The sequence below is a fragment of the Cervus canadensis genome, chromosome 17, assembly GCF_019320065.1.
Source record: "Cervus canadensis isolate Bull #8, Minnesota chromosome 17, ASM1932006v1, whole genome shotgun sequence".
NCBI lineage: Eukaryota > Metazoa > Chordata > Mammalia > Artiodactyla > Cervidae > Cervus > Cervus canadensis.
In genome coordinates this window covers 51045581-51063995 of record NC_057402.1, presented here as the reverse complement: position 1 = coordinate 51063995, position 18415 = coordinate 51045581, and the positions used below count along the sequence as shown (strand labels likewise).

General features: G+C 53.0%; 1 protein-coding gene across 8 annotated transcripts in view; it reads right to left on the bottom strand.

Annotated features, from left to right (window-relative positions):
- KLHL25 (kelch like family member 25) overlaps positions 1-18152 on the bottom strand; it is a 50863-nt gene extending 32711 nt beyond the window's left edge. For 2 of the 8 annotated variants that reach the window (XM_043489924.1, XM_043489926.1), the window contains exons 1-3: positions 4525-4871; positions 2821-3074; positions 332-377 (exon numbers count right to left, since the gene is read on the bottom strand). Coding sequence is in view for 2 of the 8 variants with exons in the window: in XM_043489920.1 (XP_043345855.1) it covers positions 4525-4597 (73 nt within the window). In the remaining 6 variants the exon portion in view is untranslated. Of the gene's footprint in view, positions 1-331; positions 378-2820; positions 3075-4524; positions 4872-17994 lie in introns of those variants that run through there. The other 6 variants (XM_043489923.1, XM_043489927.1, XM_043489921.1 and 3 more) reach the window with 5 other exon arrangements.
- Between the last annotated feature and the right edge of the window lie 263 nt (positions 18153-18415).

Below are 18415 nucleotides of genomic sequence, written 5' to 3'. Positions count from 1 at the left end.
GAAGAGAGAAAGATTCGGCAAGTGTGGCACTGGCGCTTGGCTTAGAAGGACACACATCACTTCTGGCCCCACCTCACTGGCCAAAACCAGGCTTCCCAGGTGGCGCTAAGTGGTAAAAGAACGCACCTGCCAATACAGGAGACTTAAGAGACATGGGTTCGATTCCAAGGTTGGGAAGATGCCCTGGAGGAGGAAATAGCAACCCACTCCAGTATTCTTGCCTGAAGAATCCCATGGACAGAGGAGCCTGCTGGGCTACAGCCCATGGGGTCGCAAAGAGTCAGACATGACCCAAATGACTTAGCAGGCACAGTCACGAGGCTTCACTCACCTAGAAGAGCATCAGAGGTGGGATCCTACCACACAGCCTCTCGGTTCTGCAATTTACAAATAAGAAAACAGCAGCTCAGAGATGAATGGGGATGGCAACAGTACTACTAACAAACCACAGTGATGAGCACCGACCACGTACCAGGCTCTGTGCTGAGTGCTTTTTCCAGGCTGGGACACTGGGCAAGGAGATGTGGAATGACTCCCTGAAATGACTGCCAGGGCCACACGTCCAGCCCAGCAGATGCAGCCACAGATGGCCAGTGCCCCTTTTTCTGCCCAAGACCCCCTCCACTGGGTGTGAGCTCCACAAACCAAGTGAGACAGGCCAACAGGCACACCCCAGAGCTCAGTCATTATTATTGAAAAGACAACACAAAAGAGAAGGCAAAATACAAAAGATGAAGATCCCAAGGAATCACGGCCCCAACACAGACATTCTCATGGGGGTGAGGCTATCAGGAGGTGGTGGGCAGGAACACTGTCCTAAGGAGGCAACCACTGGCTCCTGGAGGACAGAAAAAACTCTTATCTGTTCTAGGTGCAAAGCACAGACACACACCAAACACAGACACACAGTGTGAATCTCTAGGTCGTGTCCGATTCTTTGTGACCCCGTGGGCTGCAGCCCAACAGGCTCCTCTGTCCAAGGGATTCTCCAGGCAAGAATACTGCAGTGCGTTGCATGCCCTCCTCCAGGGGATCTTCCTGACCCAGGGATCAAACTCTCCGGCATGGCAGACAGATTCTTTATCATCTAAGCCACCAGGGAAGGTTAAGTATATCCTTATAGTATACCTGGTATTAAAATTTATGCGGGGGAAGCACAGGGTTGAATGCAATTAGGAATAAAAGGTCCAAAAAGGTTTGTGGTAGGGAAGTGATTAAGGTTGAGAAATACTGAAGAGAGTAACTATTTTCACTTTGGCTTCTTATTTTCAGCCTTTATTCGCAAACATTTTACATTGTTGCAGTTACGGAACACGATTTCACATTGTTTTTACCCATTCACAGAGTCGGCATGTTCCATTCATCACTGAACACAGACTGGCTGGGCCTCCTGCCTACAAACACTGGGATGAACCTGCTCAGTCTCTCTGGGATCGCTGGCTGTAATTTTTAATGTCTGTGCAGCACAGAATCGCCCTGACTTCCCAACTCATTCATCCGTAGTTTTGAATTTGTATCCAACAAACAGCATCTCTGTGCTGAGGTGTGCTTCCTCACTCAGTCACGTCCGGCTCTTTTCCAATTCCATGGACTGTAGCTCACCAGGTTCTGCTGTCCATAGGACTTCCCAGGAAAGAATACTGGAGTGGGTAGCCATTCCCTTCTCCAGGGGATCTTCCCGACCCAGGGATGGAGCCCGAGTTTCCTGCATTGCAGGCAGATTCTTTATGTCTGAGAAACCAGGGAAGCCCCCTCCCCCACTGCCTTTGCTTGCAGTGAATTGTGAATTACTCTCCTCTCTTGAGGGCTTCCCTGATAGCTCAGTCAGTAAAGAATCCTCCTGCGATGCAGGAGACCCCGGTTGGATTCCTGAGTCAGGAAGATCCCCAGGAGAAGGGATAAGCTACCCACTCTAGCATTCTTGGGCCTCCGTGGTGGCTCAGCTGGTAAAGAATCCACCTGCAATGCGGGAGACCTGGGTTTGATCCCTGGCTTGGGAAGATCCCGTGGAGAAGGGAAAGGCTACCCACTCCTGTATCCTGGCCTGGAGAATTCCATGGACTGTATAGCCCATGGGGTCACAAAGAGTCGGACATGACTGAGCAACTTTCGCTTTGAGATAAAAATCTTTGGAGAATTATTACAGACGTTTGATGTCAGATTGTCCTAGCAGCTCTGTTTACCCTGCTTCATGAAAGCAACCTGGCAACAAAGAGGCTTCTTTCAGCTTAGAGAGCGGTGGCTCAGATGCCTCCAAATTCAGTGGGGCAGAGAGACGCTGCCACCTGGGCTCCACTGCTGTGTCCTGCTGCTCCCCAGCTCTGGCCCCGAGACTGGGGTCTGCAAGTCTGCAAGCCAAGCTGCTGCTGCAGACAGGAGCAGGGCCAATGAAACGGACATCCCGGCTCTCAGAGGGGACAAAGAGCTCGGTGCTCCGGTTTGCCCATCTGTTGAAATCGCTTGTTTCCTTTCAGTTATCCAGAGCGAGACAGAGCAGAGAAACAAGCAGGGGGCAGAGAACAGCCCCCGTGCAAAGCAAACATCGCCACCCGGTCCTGGGTTCCTCCTCCGCCAGCAGGACTGGCTGGGCCCTTGGCAAACAGAGGTGGTGCGGGGGCTGGGGACGGGGAGGGAGGCTGTCTCTCTTCCTGTCTGGCCCCCTGAAAGATCTGCAGCAGCCCACAGATGGAGCCATTAAGAGCACTCTGGCCTAGATATCACTTTCAGCAAGCCACCTGGAGTGACAGCCTGGGAGGAAAATGAACATGCAGAAAAGGACAGAAGAGGGAAAAAAAAAACAGTCAAGCACCAGCCACTTACTGGTCATGAGCTGCTTTCTCCCGGTGTCCAGAAGCTTCTTCTAGTCCAGGCTGGCAGTGTCGGACCAGAATGGGAAGGTGCCTCAAGTGTCGAAGCCCAGGACACAGCTCTGTCTGTCCCCTCCCATGGGGAGGGCGGAGGGCAGGGGCGTGTGGCTAGACACCGCTTTGGCAAGATCTTTCAAAAGGACAGAAGACGTGCCCTCTGCCCCAGCCTCTCCACACCCAGGAATCCTACCGTCTGTTGCCTTTTGGCTACAAGCAAAAGATTGCAAATGCCTCAATGTTCATGAGTGAGAGGCCCAGTTAAAGAAACAGTGGTTCATTCATACAGTGGAGTACTACAGAACTATATATATATATATACGCACACACACAATAAGCAACTGGCTTTCTCTGCTAAAACGAGAAGTGCTGTGAATAGGAGGCTGTCTCTTACATCTGTTAAAAACCAACTACCTAGTCACACACACAGACCCGTAGTACACACACACCTGCTGGAGATGCACAGACTGTCTCAGTAGGCTGAGCAAGAGAGCCAGTGGACAGTAGGCACTGCTGGTGAGCAGGGTGAGGAGACTCTTCACCTCACAACCCCAAGAACCTGCCAGATGCTATGCCAGACGCAGGGTCACCTTTTTTTTTTTTTTTTTAAACCCTGCTTTGAGCGAGTCTTTCGCCAAGCCTTGTACGAGCCTTCTTTCACTGTATTCTCATGGCACCTCTTCAAGGCCATCATTGTCCCCATTACACAGATGGGAAAACTGAGGCCCACAGAAGGTAAGAAATGTGCACACGTCCTCAGTACTCAAAGATGTTTTGTTCCAGGGTCCCTGCTCACACAGGACGCCCAGTCTGGCACACTGTGATGACCCAGAGGGGTGTAATGGGAGAGAGGCAAGGGAGGCAAGAGGAAGGGGACATATATATATATATGTGTGTATATATATATATATAAATAAAATTGTGACTGATTCGGGTTGTTGTATGGCAGAAACCAACACAACGTTGTAAAGCAATTATCCTCCAATTAAAAAATAAAAAAGAAAGGAAAAAAGAAAACCCCTAATGAACTTTTGGGCCAACCTAATACCTTTTTCAGCGAAGAAAGGACCAAGGTTTTAATGTGAAATTTTAGCCTTGAGAAGTTAGCAGGCTTAAAGAACTGGAAAGTTAGCTTCCAAAACATCATTACTGTGTTTTTTTTTCTGTGCTATACCGAAAGTCCATTTAATAATACATTTATACAATATTCATGGAAAGTGGAAGTGTTAGTTGCTCAGTCGGGTCCGACTCTTTGCGACCCCATGGACTGCAGCCCGCCTCTGTCCCTGGAATTCTCCAGGCAAGAATACTGGAGTAGGTAGCCATTCCCTTCTCCAGGGGATGTTCCCACCCCAGTGATCGAACCCGGGTCTCCCACATAGCAGGCAGAGTCTCTATCATCTGAGCCGCCAGGAAACTGCTGTACATAATCACTGTTCAGTAACTAGCAGCATTATCTTCTCTGTATTTTTCCAAGAGAAATGAAACCATGTTCACTCAAAAACCTGTATACAAATTATTACAGCAGCTTTATTGCTTCCGCGTTGGTGGCCTTCACGTTGCCTGTGTACCCAGCAGGGGTCTCCAGCCAGGAGCAGCTGTCCCACCGCAGCACCCTTGAACACAGTGGCTCTGCACGTTCGGGGGTCGGGCTACTTACATTCTCCTCTAAGCGTGGCTCTCAGCAGGCGTGCTGCCAGAATCATCCAGAACCCAGAGGCCCCAGCAATCATACCTAAGTAAAACTTGTTTTAGGACTCGTTTTTTTTTTTTCTCCCCAATAAATACTGATTAGACCATACAAAAAAAAAAAAAACTTGGGAAAAAACCAACCAACCAAAAAACCCACCAAAAAACCCCACACACAGTCCCTGCTCAAATGGCACCTCATGGGCCGTTGAGAAAGAAGAACCTTCCTGGCTGCCAAGGCTGTGTGCGCCTGACCAGGAGACGCTGTTCTTAATGAAGAGCACTTGATTTCTCAAGTGCCTTGCTGCCACTTGGCAAACCTGAGCCCTCCTTCCTGGGCCTCTGGAGAGGAGGCAGGGTGAGGAAGTGTGCTCGCAGTTGGCCAGGCCCCATGCCACCCTGAAGAGCGCGTGATACATCTGAAAGTAACATGAGGACAGACCTGGCCTGTGTTAACAGGCTCTCTCCTGGGCGTCTGCCTTCCTCCCTGCCTGGGGAGCAGGGACTTTGGTCTGGGACCTCCCTGCTGGCCGGTGCTGCCAGCAAGGCCACCTCTGTACTGCAAAGCTTATGCCAGGTATTCAGACATTCAGTGCCTCAGCTTCCACGTCTGTAAAATGGGTGTGAAGAGAATCACACCGACCTCGCAGGATCCCTGAGGGACTGAAGGGGAAAAGAGATGAACAGAGATGGGTGCTGGGCTCATATCCAGCCCCCAGCTCACAGGGGCTTTGCCCTCCACAGCTGTTCTCAAATGGTTTGGTCTCAGGATCTTTTCACAATTTCAAAGTGACTGAGGGCCTCCAGGGGCTTCTGTTACATGGTTCAATCTATTGATATTTATCACATACAAAATTAAAACTGAGACAAAATTGAAATGTTTACTAGTTAACTGAAAATAATAAACTCGTTATATGTTAGCATAAATAAGTTGTTTTTCATAAATCTAGTTTCAAAAAAATTTTTTTATTGATTAACAGCCAGATTCTCTATCTGCTTCTGCATTCAATTTATTGTTAAGTGTTGTTTTTTTTTTAACTGAAATACAGTTGATTTACAATATGGTATTAATTTCAGGTGTTAAAAATGACTGTTACATATATATATGTATATATATTTTTAGATTATTTTCTACCACAGATTATTACAAGATACTGAACGCAGTTCCCAGTGCTATTCAGTAAATACTTATTGCTTATTTTAGATATAGTAGTATGTATCTGTGAATCCCATACCTGTAAACATTGTAAAATATTTTCATTGAAGACTAGAAGAAAATACAGCCTCACCCAGATAGGGAGTTGGTAAAGGGAGATTTTAAGAGCCTCTCCGGATTATTGTGGATATTCCTCTTTGACAAAAACGCTAAGACCTGTCGAGCAGTACTTGCTCTGTGGCCTGTGGGATCTTCCCAGACCAGAGATCGAACCCGTATCTCCCGCACTGGCAAGCGGATTCCTCACCACTGAGCCAGGCAGCCTGAGCAGCAGTTTCTTAAAGATCAGCTGAGCGTGGGACCTGAGCCCTGTGGCGAACAGGTGTACTCTGACCTCCCCATCTTCCGGTCTGTCTTGCACTCTGGCTCATTTACCCATGCGTGACTTGATAGCTTTGTGCAATGGTTACTTGGAAAACACTGGTTCATGGGGTTTTGCACTTGGAGAGAATGGGTGAAAAAGGCAAATAATATCTGGGTGTTACTATGAAAACAGCTTTGACGCTGTGGACCCCAAAAGAATCCCAGGGACTTTCTAGCACCACGCTGTGAGAAGCAGAACCCCCTCACCCTCCACATGAACCATGTTTTTAAAATAAGAACTCAGAAAAAGAAACTGCCGTGGAAAGTGATGGGTGGTGACAGGGCAATCAGCTGCTCGGAGGGTCTTGTGAGAGCCCCTCCCCGGCGAGCGGGCACATGGCATACAGGGCCCACCCTCTGATCCCCACTTGCCGCCTCCCCTCGGGGTGCCCAGGCCCCTCTGCTCCGCCCTCCATCACCAGACGCTGTCTTCTCGCCACAGGACCCCTCATTTCCCCCCAAATAACAGTCCTTGGTGGTTTGCAGAGGGCAGGGCCTGAGACAGCAAACTACAGGGGCTGGGCGTGGGCTGCTGCCCTTGGGCTTCGCAGCTGATAATTCTTGGTCTCTTGAAATTACACATGTAATGTGTATTTATAGCCAAATACATGGGTGCCCAGAAACTGCAACTCATTCATAGATACATTTTTAGCATATCGTGTGGTCCCACCAAGTTTCATTAAATCCTCCTTCCCGGGTCCCTGGAGTGGCTAGTTCTTCCAGAAACAAGGGGAGGACCTGACCACTGCAGGCTGGGCTCCCCCTCTCCTGGCACTGCGGTGCCAGACACTTGGTTCTGGACCACCTGCTCAAAAGCCTTCAAGGAGGCTCTGACGTCCAAGCCTCGTTCACTGTGTTCCCCAGCCCCTCGCCCCCCACCACCCACTGGGGCATATGCTGGACTTTCAAGCTCTCTCCTCCCCCGTTCTCCTGCTCAAGCCCCACTCCCTCTCTCTGAAAGCCTCCTGGACTTGACATTTGTCTGGTGTGTACAGGACCTTGGACACAGCATTAAGTCGGCCAAAAAGTTCACCCTGGTTTTTCCGTTCCATTCTTCAGAAAATCCCAGACAAACTTTTTAACCCACCCAACAGATACTCAAAAAATTACCAAGTAATTTCTGAGCACCTGCAAGCTGCTGGGCCCTGAGCTATGCACCAGGAACACAGCAGAGAACTAAGAGGACATTTTTTTTGCCTTGCCTCCTGCGATCAGGGCTTCCCCAGTGGCTCAGCAGTGAAGAATCCATCTGCCAATGTGGGAGACCCAGGTTCAATCCCTGATTCAGGAAGATCGCCTGGAGAAGGAAATGGCAACTGACTCCAGTATTCTTGCCAGGGAAATCCCACGGACAGAGGAGCCTGGTGGGCTACAGTCCATGGGACAGTATTCTGTGTCTTCTTTGCTGCCTGGAATACATCAGATACTTGATAATATTGCTGAGCAGGGAAGTAGATGAACCACAAATATCCACTTCAATAAGGCTCAAAAATATCCACGTGAGTGGCCCTCAGCATCTGCTGTGTTAACCTGAAGTGTGATTGGCATGTTTCACACCTAACTGTTTCAAACGTTGGATGAAAAAGAGCAACCTTCATCTGTGTTCTAAAGGGTGTTCTGCCAATCACAGGACTCAAAGTGGAGATGCTGGCCGCAAGCACCCTGATGGGGTGGGGAGGTGCTAAGGCCCTGATTTCAAATCCTTAGCACTGCTGTTTCTACCCGTATGACTGGCCCAAGGTACTTACATTCTCTGAGCCTCAGTATTTCCATCTGGAAAATGGGGAGGGGGTGGGTGGAAATAACTGTTCCTATATCAACAACTATTCTAAAAATTAAATGAGACAGTCCAGGGTCTTCCCTGGTGGTCCAGTGGTTGACAGTCTGCCCTCCAAAGCAGAGGATGAGGGCTTGATCCCTGCTTGGCGAACTAAGATCCCACATGCCACAGGGAAAGACCACATACCACAACTAAGACCCATCGTAGCCAAATAAATAAGAGGCAGCCCATGTAAAGAGCACAGTGAGACACACAAAATTCACTCCAGTCAAGAGAACAGAGCTTACTAATACTGTTGCTATCATATCCCCTGTTGACATGAGCCCTTAGCAGAAAAATTCAAAGATGACTCTCTTGATCTCCACCCCTGTGACCATGTTACCTACATGGCAAAGTGAGTTGCAGACATAACTAATGTCACTAACTAATCAGGAGTCCTTAAAATAGAGAGATGCTCTGGGTGGGCTTGCCTTAATTGCATGAGTCCTCTAAAGCAGAGTCTTCTCCAGCTGACGGCAGAAGTGGACGTCCGAGATCTGAAGCGGGGAAGGACCTGAGGGTCCGCTGCTGGCCTGGAGGTGGGGTGGGGTGGAGGGCTATTTGGCACGGAGTTAAGGAGCCCACCTACTGACAGCCAGGCAGCAGAGGGACCTCAGTCCCACAGCTGCCAGGAACCTGATTCTCCCAACAACCTGAACGAGCCTGGAAGCAGAACCTCCCCCACCCCCCACCCAAGGCCGCAGGACAAAAGCCCAGTCCCGCTGGCACTTGATCTTGGCCTTGTGACGGCCTAGGTGGAGAATTCAGTTGAGTCAGCCCAAGCTCCTGGCCCAGAGAACTGTGAGCTAACAGGCGCTGTCTAAGCCACTAAGTCAGTGCTCATCTGTCAAGCAGCAACAGAAGCCAACAGAAGCCCTGCCTGTCCCCTAGCCATGACGCTTAAAAACATCAGGTGGGGACTTGCCTGCTGGTCCAGTGGCTAAGACTCTGAGCTCCCAATTTAGGGGGCATGGGTGTGATCCCTGGTCAGGGAACTAGATCCCACATGCTGCAACTAAGATTTCTCCTGCTGCAACTAAATGTCCTGCATGCCACAACAAAGACTGAAGATCCCGTGTGGCCACAACTAAGACCTGGTACAGACAAATAAATAAATATTAAGATAAAAAAAAAAAATCAGGTGCTTGTCCAAACACTTCAGGGACCACTGACACTTGCTGCGTCCTTGCTGCTACAAAGGTGATGCTCGAGAGCAGGGTCTGTCTAACCCACCTCTACCCCAAGCACTCAGCAGTGTGGCTATCACACGGCAGGTTCTCAATAGCTTCACTTGATAAGATTTCAACTTCCCGGGCAGTCAGGAACAGAATGGTCCGGGCGGCTTCACCACTGTGTGACCATCACAAGGACAAGGTGCCCCGATCAGGGGCACCAATCTGGGCAAATCCCAGCAAAGGCCTCTTTCTGGCCTGGAGGAAAAACTCCAGACACTGCAGGCAGTTCAGAGGAAGTCACCCAGCACCCAGGGTAGGCATGTGTCCACGGGCAAATGAGTCTCACTTTACACATGCACAGACCGTGCTGTGGTCTCGGCCTGGGGCTGTGGCAGCCTCCCAGGGCTCAGCTGACCAGCCAAACCCTGACATTTTGCTTGTATTGTAATTGTACCTTCCTGTAAAAAGTCCTAGTTGGAGTGGTAAAAATAGTAGCTGCAACTTCCTGCGACACGGACAGGCCAGTCCATCCTGCTGCCTGAAACTGAACCTGGGGACTCGATCTGACTCTGACCCCACAAAGCCCCTCTGAGCTGGGCTGGACATGCAGTGAGGGGGCACCTAGCCAGAAAACCCTGCCTTGCCCTGCCCCCGCTGACTGCCCCCCGGCCAGCTCCTGTGTGAGATGCTCCCCCCACTCCCTCCAGGAAAAACCCAACCCCAGTAACTGCAAAAAGGTCTCCCCTGGTGGCTCAGAGGTAAAGAACCTGCCTGCCAATTCAAGAGACGCAGGTTTGATCCCTGGGCCTGGGAGATCCCCTGGAAGAGGAAATGGCAACCCACTCCCTTACTTCTGCCTGGGAAATCCCACGGACAGACGATCCAGCCGGCTACAGTCCACGGGGTCACAGAAGAGACGGCATGACTTGGTGACTGAGCAACAACAAATAAATGCACACACATGTCTGCAGCCATGGTCCCCGCCTCCTCTCCACCTGCTCACTGGCTGCAGAGCTAAAAAGGCAGGATACCTCCTGACCGGAGCACTTTGGGAGCTGTCACCCTCCCCGCTTCACCTTCCTGTCCGTGGCCCTGCAGCCATCCCAACCAGGTCAGGCTGACGCCTTCACCAGGCCTGAGGTCCCAGGCAGCTGCAGGGGAACTGTAGCCAAGCCTGGATGCTGCCTGCTCCCCAAGACAGGGGCTCGCCATGTCACAGCCCACTTGGGGAAGGACAGGAGAGCCTGGCTGTATGTCCCCAGGCTCCTGAATCCCAGTGAAGATGAATTTCTCCAGGGACACCGGTCCACCAGCACCCCGGCCTCCCCACTATGGGGCCAGAGGCCCCAGGTCCCATCTTTCCTTCATCAGGCCCCACCGTTTTCCCGCCTGTCTCCACATCAAGTACAAAAGCTCTTGGGTCAATCCTTTGCTTAAATCCTCCCATTAGAGGGCAACAGACAAGGAGCCCCAAAGTAATAAACACGCCACTCCACGAAGCTCTGGGAGCCCCAGCCTTTGGCCTCTGGAAACAGTAGCAGACTTTATTTTCTTGGGCTCCAAAACCACTGCAGATGGTGACAGCAGCCACGAAATTAAAAGATCCCTCCTCCTTGGAAGAAAGCTATGACAAATATAGATAGCATATTAAAAAGCAGAGATGTCACTTTGCTAACAAAGGTCCGAAGTCAAAGCTATGATTTTTCCAGTAGTCATGCGCGGATGTGAGAGTTCTTGCCGAGCGCCAAGAACTGATGCTTTCGAACTGCGGTGCTGGAGAAGACTCTTCAGAGTCTCTTGCACTGCAAGGAGATCAAACCTGTCAATCCTCAAGGAAATCAATCCTGAATATTCACTGGAAGGACTGATGGTTAAGCTGAAGCTCCAATACTTTGGCCAACCTGATGCAAAGAGCTGACTCACTGGAAAAGACTCTGATGCCGGGAAAGATTGAAGGCAGGAGAAGAAGGGGATGACAGAGGATGAGATGGATGGATGGCATCACCGACTCGATGGACATGAGTTTGAGCAAACTCAGGGAGACAGTGAAGGAGAGGGAAGCCTGGCATGCTGCAGTCCATGGGATCTCACAAAGAGTCGGGCACGACTTAGCGACTGAACAAAAGATAAAGGAGGGATCAGTCTGTGGTGATCAATGCCCTTTTCTGAGCCTTTCCCTGGACCAGCTTCAGAATCTTCTCTACCCTCCTGGGCTGGATGAGGCCCCTCCATCTCAGGGATGCAAGGTGTACGTCCCACATAAAGCCACCCCGGCCCCTCCCCTGGACACACTAGCTGCTTAGAAACACTCACATCCGTTCAAATGTTCCAGGCTCCACATAGTCGCCTTTCACTAGTAAAACCCATGATGTCTGCAGAGCTTTTCAGCATAAAATGAACTTTCTGGAATGTTTCCCCATGCGCAACACGGAGCAGCCTGGCAGGGGGCAGGGATTAAAAGGGCCTCATTTTACAGATGAGCACGCAGGGTGAAGGCTGAGTCCCCAGCCGTGGTCAGGAGACCAGTGAGAGGCAGAGCCAGCACTTGCTAAACCTTGGTCTTCTGGAAAAAACAATGATGGATTACAATAAAAACTGGAAGCCTGAATAAACTGGATCACTTTTTTTTTTAAAGGAATATGAGATCATTTTTACCAATCACATTAGCTAAAAGGGAAAATGTAGATAATAGCAAGTATGGGTGGAGAGGTGGGCTCCCAGACAACATCAGTAGGAGAGTAAACTGGCTTATTAGTCTTTGCAAAAGGCATTTTAGTTTTGACAATGAAAATTTAAAGACCAGAAAGATACATGATCAAGATGTATGTGAATTCATGGATTGTAGGGAGGATAAAAGGAAAAAGAAAAAAAATCAGACACAATCCAAAAGTCTCCTGTTAGGAGACTAAAAGAGAAAAAAAAAAAGATAGTGGTTTGGCCATGCTGTGGAATATTATGCAGCTGTGAAAAGGGAACAAGATCCACCCACACACTAAGTGATAGCCACCGGAATACTGAGTGTGATCCAAATTACATAATATGAAAAGGGGGACGAGAAGGGTATGCCCCAAACTGCAGACAGATACCAAGGACCACACTGCTTTCATAGCAGGTTCCACTTCTTCTAATACTGTTTGTTGATAAAGGAATCCACCAATGTATGATTGACATTAAAGATAATAAAACATCTTAAAAGGAACATGTTTTCTTGGCCTTTGTACAAATCAGAAGAGCAGCTTATCTCTGGGTCTCATCTCAAACCCTCTCCAGCACACAGGGTTCACAGCCTGTGCACTTGTTTGACACCCCCTCCTTCAGATCCTCCCACGGCTGCGTCTTGCTGTCCTGGAGGTCTCGGCTCAACGTCATCAGCCTAGAGGAGCTTTCTTTAGGCTCCCTAGTCTAAGCGGATGCCCCACCTCGATCCTTTTCCTCACGCTGCCACCCCACCCCACCCACCTCCTGCAGCCCAACCTCAGCTCTATTTATTTATCTATGTTGTCTGCCTCCTCCAGTTGAATGGGGGCTCCAGGATGGTGAGGACCTTGCCTTGTTCTCTGCTGCGCTGCAGAGCCTGGCAGAAAACAGCTTGCAAAAAAACACTCATCGGGGACTTCCCTGGTGGTTAAGAATCGGCCTGTTAATGAAGGGGACACAGGTTTGATCCCTGGTCGGGGAAGATCCCACATGCCATGGAGCAACTGAGCCTAAGAGTCTCAACTACCGAGCCCGCGCACCGAGAGTCCATGCCCTGCAGAAGAGAAGCTACCATAGCAACAAGCTGAGCACCGCAACTAGAGAGTCGTCCCCGCTCTCTGTAACTAGAGAAAGCCCAGCACAGCCAAAAATGAACAAAATTTTAAAAATTCATTGGCCACACAAAGAATCAGGACACCAATGACAGTCCATTTCCTCACGCGTCCTGTGGCTCCGGTCACGTCACTCACAGCCTAGCTCTGAGCCATAACCACCCGGCTAGCTGTCCGTCTCCCAAGCCAGAGGCTGAGCGGAATTCCAAGCACAACCCTCTTTCAACCTGACTTTCCCTTCCCAGTTTTTAGTCCAGGGTGAGCCATTCAGAAGATGGTAAATACATGTTCGCGGCCTGAATGGAGCTGTACCTCTTGCTTCCTCGGATTTCCAAAGCTGCGAACAACACAGGCGCTCACTCATGGGTTAAGGGGATCTCGTTTGCCCGGGATCTCGCAAGCCCCGCTGGGACACAGCAGGACTTGAACACTGGATGGAGGATGCGATCCCCATGGCTTTCGAGGGAAAAAGCTCCCCCATCTCTCGGCCCTCACCCCAGCCCAGACGAAGCAGACGTATCTGACCTGGCCAACTGCAAACCTGGCAGGCAGCTCGTCCTGGAGTTTGAAGGAGCCGAGCCTTCCTTATCTCAACTAGATCAATTCTGGTGAGCCTACGCTGATCTGTGGTCAGCCTCTCCTTCAAGAAGTAGGCAGAAAACCAGCCAGGCTTTCAGGATCCCTTGCATCCTACTCTGAGGGGCGGCCGACAGTCGCCTTCCCGACAGGAGGTGCCTTCCCGGCAGACAGAAGTGGGTGGGGAGCCACGCCATAGCCAGTGCGGGCCTCCTTCTGGCGGCGTCTGACAGTTCTCCCACGGCCCTGCTCGGCCCCCGCCGCCCGCCTCCTCACACGCGGAGCCATCAGACTGGTCTTGCAGGCACCTCCTTGGCAAAGTGCGGGGAGCCTGGCGTCCTCCTCTGTGGCCCTGGACTCACTGGTGATCCCACTTGCTCCTGGAAGCTCTCTGTCCCTCTTTCCTTTGCGAGGTGTCCCCTGGGCATTCCTCCCAGGCGAGGTCTCACTCCATCTGTTCCAGAGTGGAGGGAGCAACTTCAGTGCTCCCACACCTGCTGCCCTTCACCCCGGGGCCCCAAACTTCAAGGGGCCAGAGGCAGGGGACAGCCCTGTCCCTCTGGAGTTACTGGGAAAGTCTGACTCAGTTTTCACTCACTCAGAAAGAAAAGGAAGTGGGGCGCTTGCCTACTACCCCCCTTTCACTCTACAGGTGGAAAATTTGAGGGCCGAGAGAAGGAAGGTGACCTGCCCAAAGGCCCAGCACCCATCGTCAGAGGCAGAGCTGGGAACCAGGATGCCAGGCTCCTGCCTTCTAATTCAGCTCCCTCCACTTTACCGGCTGCCCCTCCCCGCTCCTGCCCAGGAGAGCTATGCAAATAACTCATGCCTTATAAAACGACATGAGACCAAAAATCTTTCTTGAGATTTAACAGCAAGACATTTAATAGAAGCACTGTACAGGAGAGCATCCACCCAATTTGCAGAAGAGCAAATCAAGGCCCAGAGAGGTAAGCAGAACTATGGGAAGTCACATAGCCAGGCAGAGGTGGGGCAGGACCCCCAGGACCCCATCGTCAGGGCTCTATCTGCCAACACCTTCCAGGTGCGAGGGTTCCAACCACGAGATGGCCAGTGAAGAGGTGGCCCTGAACTTGGCCTCAGTCACACTGAAACAAGGTGGGCCCAGAGATCCTCTTCTAAACTCTGTCCAGCCCAGGGGTACAGGAGACGATTGTGGGGAAAGGAAGGGCTTGGGAGATGGTTGCGTATTTGCAGAAAATGCAGTGAAATTTCCCAGCTTAACTGGGTTTCTGAGACCACAGAGCTGTCACTTCTAAAAACAGGTTGATGAGCCACACGCGCCTACCATTTTTCATCCAAAAGGGTAGTGAGAGGGCTGGGAAGGAAAGGTTTACCAGTAAGAAAGAACAGAGTCTCCTGGCACTAAAGGGAGGGGGCAGGGTGGGTGCAGGTGGCCGGGGCCCCAGGAGAAGGCTGACACAGACACAGAAGCCTCATGTGAACCCAAGTCTGGTTCAAAGAGCCCCTGCTCGTCTCCCTCCTCCCCAACCTGGTGCTGCAGAGACTTCGTAACAGGGAGCCCTCCCAGCCCCGAGTCCCTCTCTGACCTCCAGCCCTACACACCCCCTTCCCTGCTCCTAATGAATGGCTGAGGGACCCAGAGCCTGGATGGCAAGGTGAGCACCTGAAGGTGACAGGCATCAGCTTCAGCTGCCTTCCGATTAGGGTGGGAGGAGTGTGGCTCAGGGGCCAGGGGATCCAGGAGACGGACTGGAATCTGCTGGGCAGGCGGGACTGACTCCATCAGTGCGGACAAACCCAGGTTCCTAACGGAAAGGCCTGCTGGGAGGGGGTGTAAAAAGCTGCGGACACACACACTCTCCCCATTGCCACCCCCCAACCCCCAGATGTCTGGGAAAACTAAGTGTTTTCTGGCTGGGAAAACGCTTCAACCGCCTGGGCTGCCTAAGGCAATTCAATTATGAAATTTACCACATTAGATGAAAACCAGCATCTCAATCAGCCAATTCATTTGTGTCTGGTCACCCTGTTTTCTCGCGCCAGACCTGCTGGCCCCCTCCTTTCACGGGCCACACCCACACTGAGAGCTGGTCGGTCCAGAGTGACTGAAGGCTTAGGGGACAGGCTGGTCTTGGGGGCTCATGGGGTGGGACCTCCCAGGATTCCCTGAGCAGAGAGGCTGCATCCAGGAGCGCCTCCCCCCTTCTTCCTGGGGGACTCCTGGGCCAGACCACCACAGTCCCAGGTGAACGTTTCATTGCCTGCCACCTCCTGCTCTCTGCCCTCAACCGGCACCAGCCTGGAGGCTGGCAATGAAGCGGCCTCAGGGAGAAGCATGGATGGGTGGGGGAGGCGGTAGCCCCGGGCGTGCCTTTCTCATCTTTACTCTATCAGAGCATCCTCTCTCCAGGAAGCCTTCGCCACCCGTGCTCCCCCGCTGTGCCCCTCTTAGATCCCCTCGCTGTCTCTGTCACTGGGGGTACCGTGGGCACCTCCTAACCCCACGTGGCAGCACATCCTGGTCCAGGGGGGCTCCCGGAAGGCGTGAGCCCAATCAAGCCCCTTCAAACCATGAACCAATTCATCAATTAACGCACGAATGAACACACCACCCACTAAAGGACACTCCCTCTGACTCCCCTAGCCCATGACAGTGAGAAATGGAAACAGCCAAGCCTTCTTTCCTTGCAGCCCAGGAAGTCCGAGGCCCGGGTAATGTGGTCTCTCTTCCTGCTCTCCTCTCCCACACGGAGCGCCCGCAGGTGCAAGATGCTATTAAGGGGCATCAGGCTGAAGAAACCGCCTCCGAGGGGGAGGGTGCAACTCGCCCCCAGCTCCTCTCTGGGCACCGCAAACATAAAACCGGTTGCAGCCCCAGGACCAAGGTCTCTACCATTAACTACCTTCCTTTTAACAACCTCCGAGGAGTCACTTCCTGACAAAGGGAATGACTCAAGGCGGAGACAGCTGCCCGGCCTGTAAGAAGACAGACTCGTCATCCTCAAAGGCAGGTCTTAGGGATTCAGTCCCCCATGTTAAGAAGAATAACAAACCTGCCCCCTGGGTGGGGTTGGCCTTGGGTCCTGCTCCTCCCAGTCCTCAAATGCAAGCCTTTAGCAACACCCGGGAGCAATCAGAACAGCACCTGGGCTCAAGGAGCATCAGACCCACCTGTGAATGGGGCGATTGAGGCCCTGGGTGCGAAAAGGCTTGACCCCCAAGTCACAGTCACCAGGGTCTGGCCCATGACAAGCCGCTGGGGTTCCCGCCTCCTCTCCCAGGGCCACTGGCAACTTCCCTCCCTCCAGCATGCCACCAGAGTGAAACCAAAAGGCCCAGATACCTGGCCTTCTCCGCCCTGAGTCACCAAGGAGGGCCAAAGCTCAGGGAGCCTTGACCCAGCCCCAAAGCAACCCAGCAGGACCAAGAGCCGCTGCACTAAACCTGCGGGGGTCCCGGGTGGGTCCCCACCCCAACCCCTTTGTTAAGGTCTCTATAAAGATTCCTCTGCTCAAAGAGAACGGAAATCAATTTGGCGGGGGCAGCTTTGAAACACCAGAGCAGAAGTGTACGGTGCCCCGGAGGGGTACGGCCTCCCAACTCGAAGATCCCTCAAGCAACCACAAGGGGGAAAAGGAGTGAGGGCGTGCCCAGGTGCAGCGGGGTCCCGGAGCCAGGGCAGAATGGGGTGAACCGGACAGCCGGGCCAAAGGAGGTTCGCTCTGCACCCGCTAGGGTGGCGGCCACCCCGGGGGGCGGGACTTCGGGCGGGTGCCCACTCCTCGGCGGCTCCAAGCTCCAGCACAGGACGAGGGGCCCCGTTAGGTGGGACGCAAGCGGGGCCCGGCTCGCGTGGACGATCTTTCCCGTGGGGAAGCCCCTCGGCCCTCTCTCTGCACGAGGCGGGCAGCCATCTGGCCCCTCGGCGTCAAGTGCGCGGGGACTACTTCGCAGAGCCCGGACCGCTCACATCCTCAAAGACAGGCAGCCTCCTCTTTCCAGGATCGATAGTAATTTTTTAAAAAGAGAGTCTGCGGACTCAATGAATCAAGTACTCCCAGGGGGGAAAAAAAGAGTTGCAGCCCCCGCGCGCAACATCCTATTTGCAAAACAATTCATTCCGTCGCTCAGAGCTTTCAAACAAATACCCTCGCCGGGTCCCCAGGCACGCACGAGGCCGGAGGAGCGGAGCTGGGAGGGGTGCTTCTCTCCAGACCTCCACTCCCCACCATTGTCCCCGACTCCAGCCCCCGACCCCAGCCCCGAGACCCCGTGGTGCACGAGGGGATTCCGGGGGCTCGAGCCCCGGGGCGCTGCTCCCCGGGCAGGCGGGCCCGCGAGGCTCGCTCTGCCCAGGGGTTGCTCACACGGCGGGGCGCGCAGGACCCGACGCCCCAGGTCCCGGCCGCGGGGCGGGGTGGGTGGTGACAAGTGCCAACGCCGGGGCCGCGAGTGCTGCTAGACCGACTCTCGTCTCCAGGCCGGTCCCGGTACTTACCGCTCGGGGCTGTTCTGCCCGCCGCGCTCAGAGGCCGCCCCCCTGGCCGCGCGCGCGCGAGGTCCCTCAGCCCTCGCTGCTGCCGCTCCCCTCCCCCGGTTCGCGAACGCCGCGGAGCGCGCCGCCGCTTTGCGGTTCAGCCCCGGCGCCGCCAACAAACTAGTTTCTCCGGCCTTCCCGCCCCGCCTCCCGATCTGCAGCCAATCAGAGGCGGCGCCTCTGTGACGGACGGGCAGTCGAGCCCGTAGCTAAGCTCTCCGGGAGAGAAAGGGGTGGGCGCCGGGCCGCGCCGGCTCCGCGAGGGGGCGGGGCAGGCGGAGGAAAAGGACTTCGACCAGATTCTTAAAGGGGCAGGCGACGGCCCGCCCCCGCGGCCGGCCGAAGTTGGTGAACAAAACCGGACCGGTGTTCCGGGGCTCTC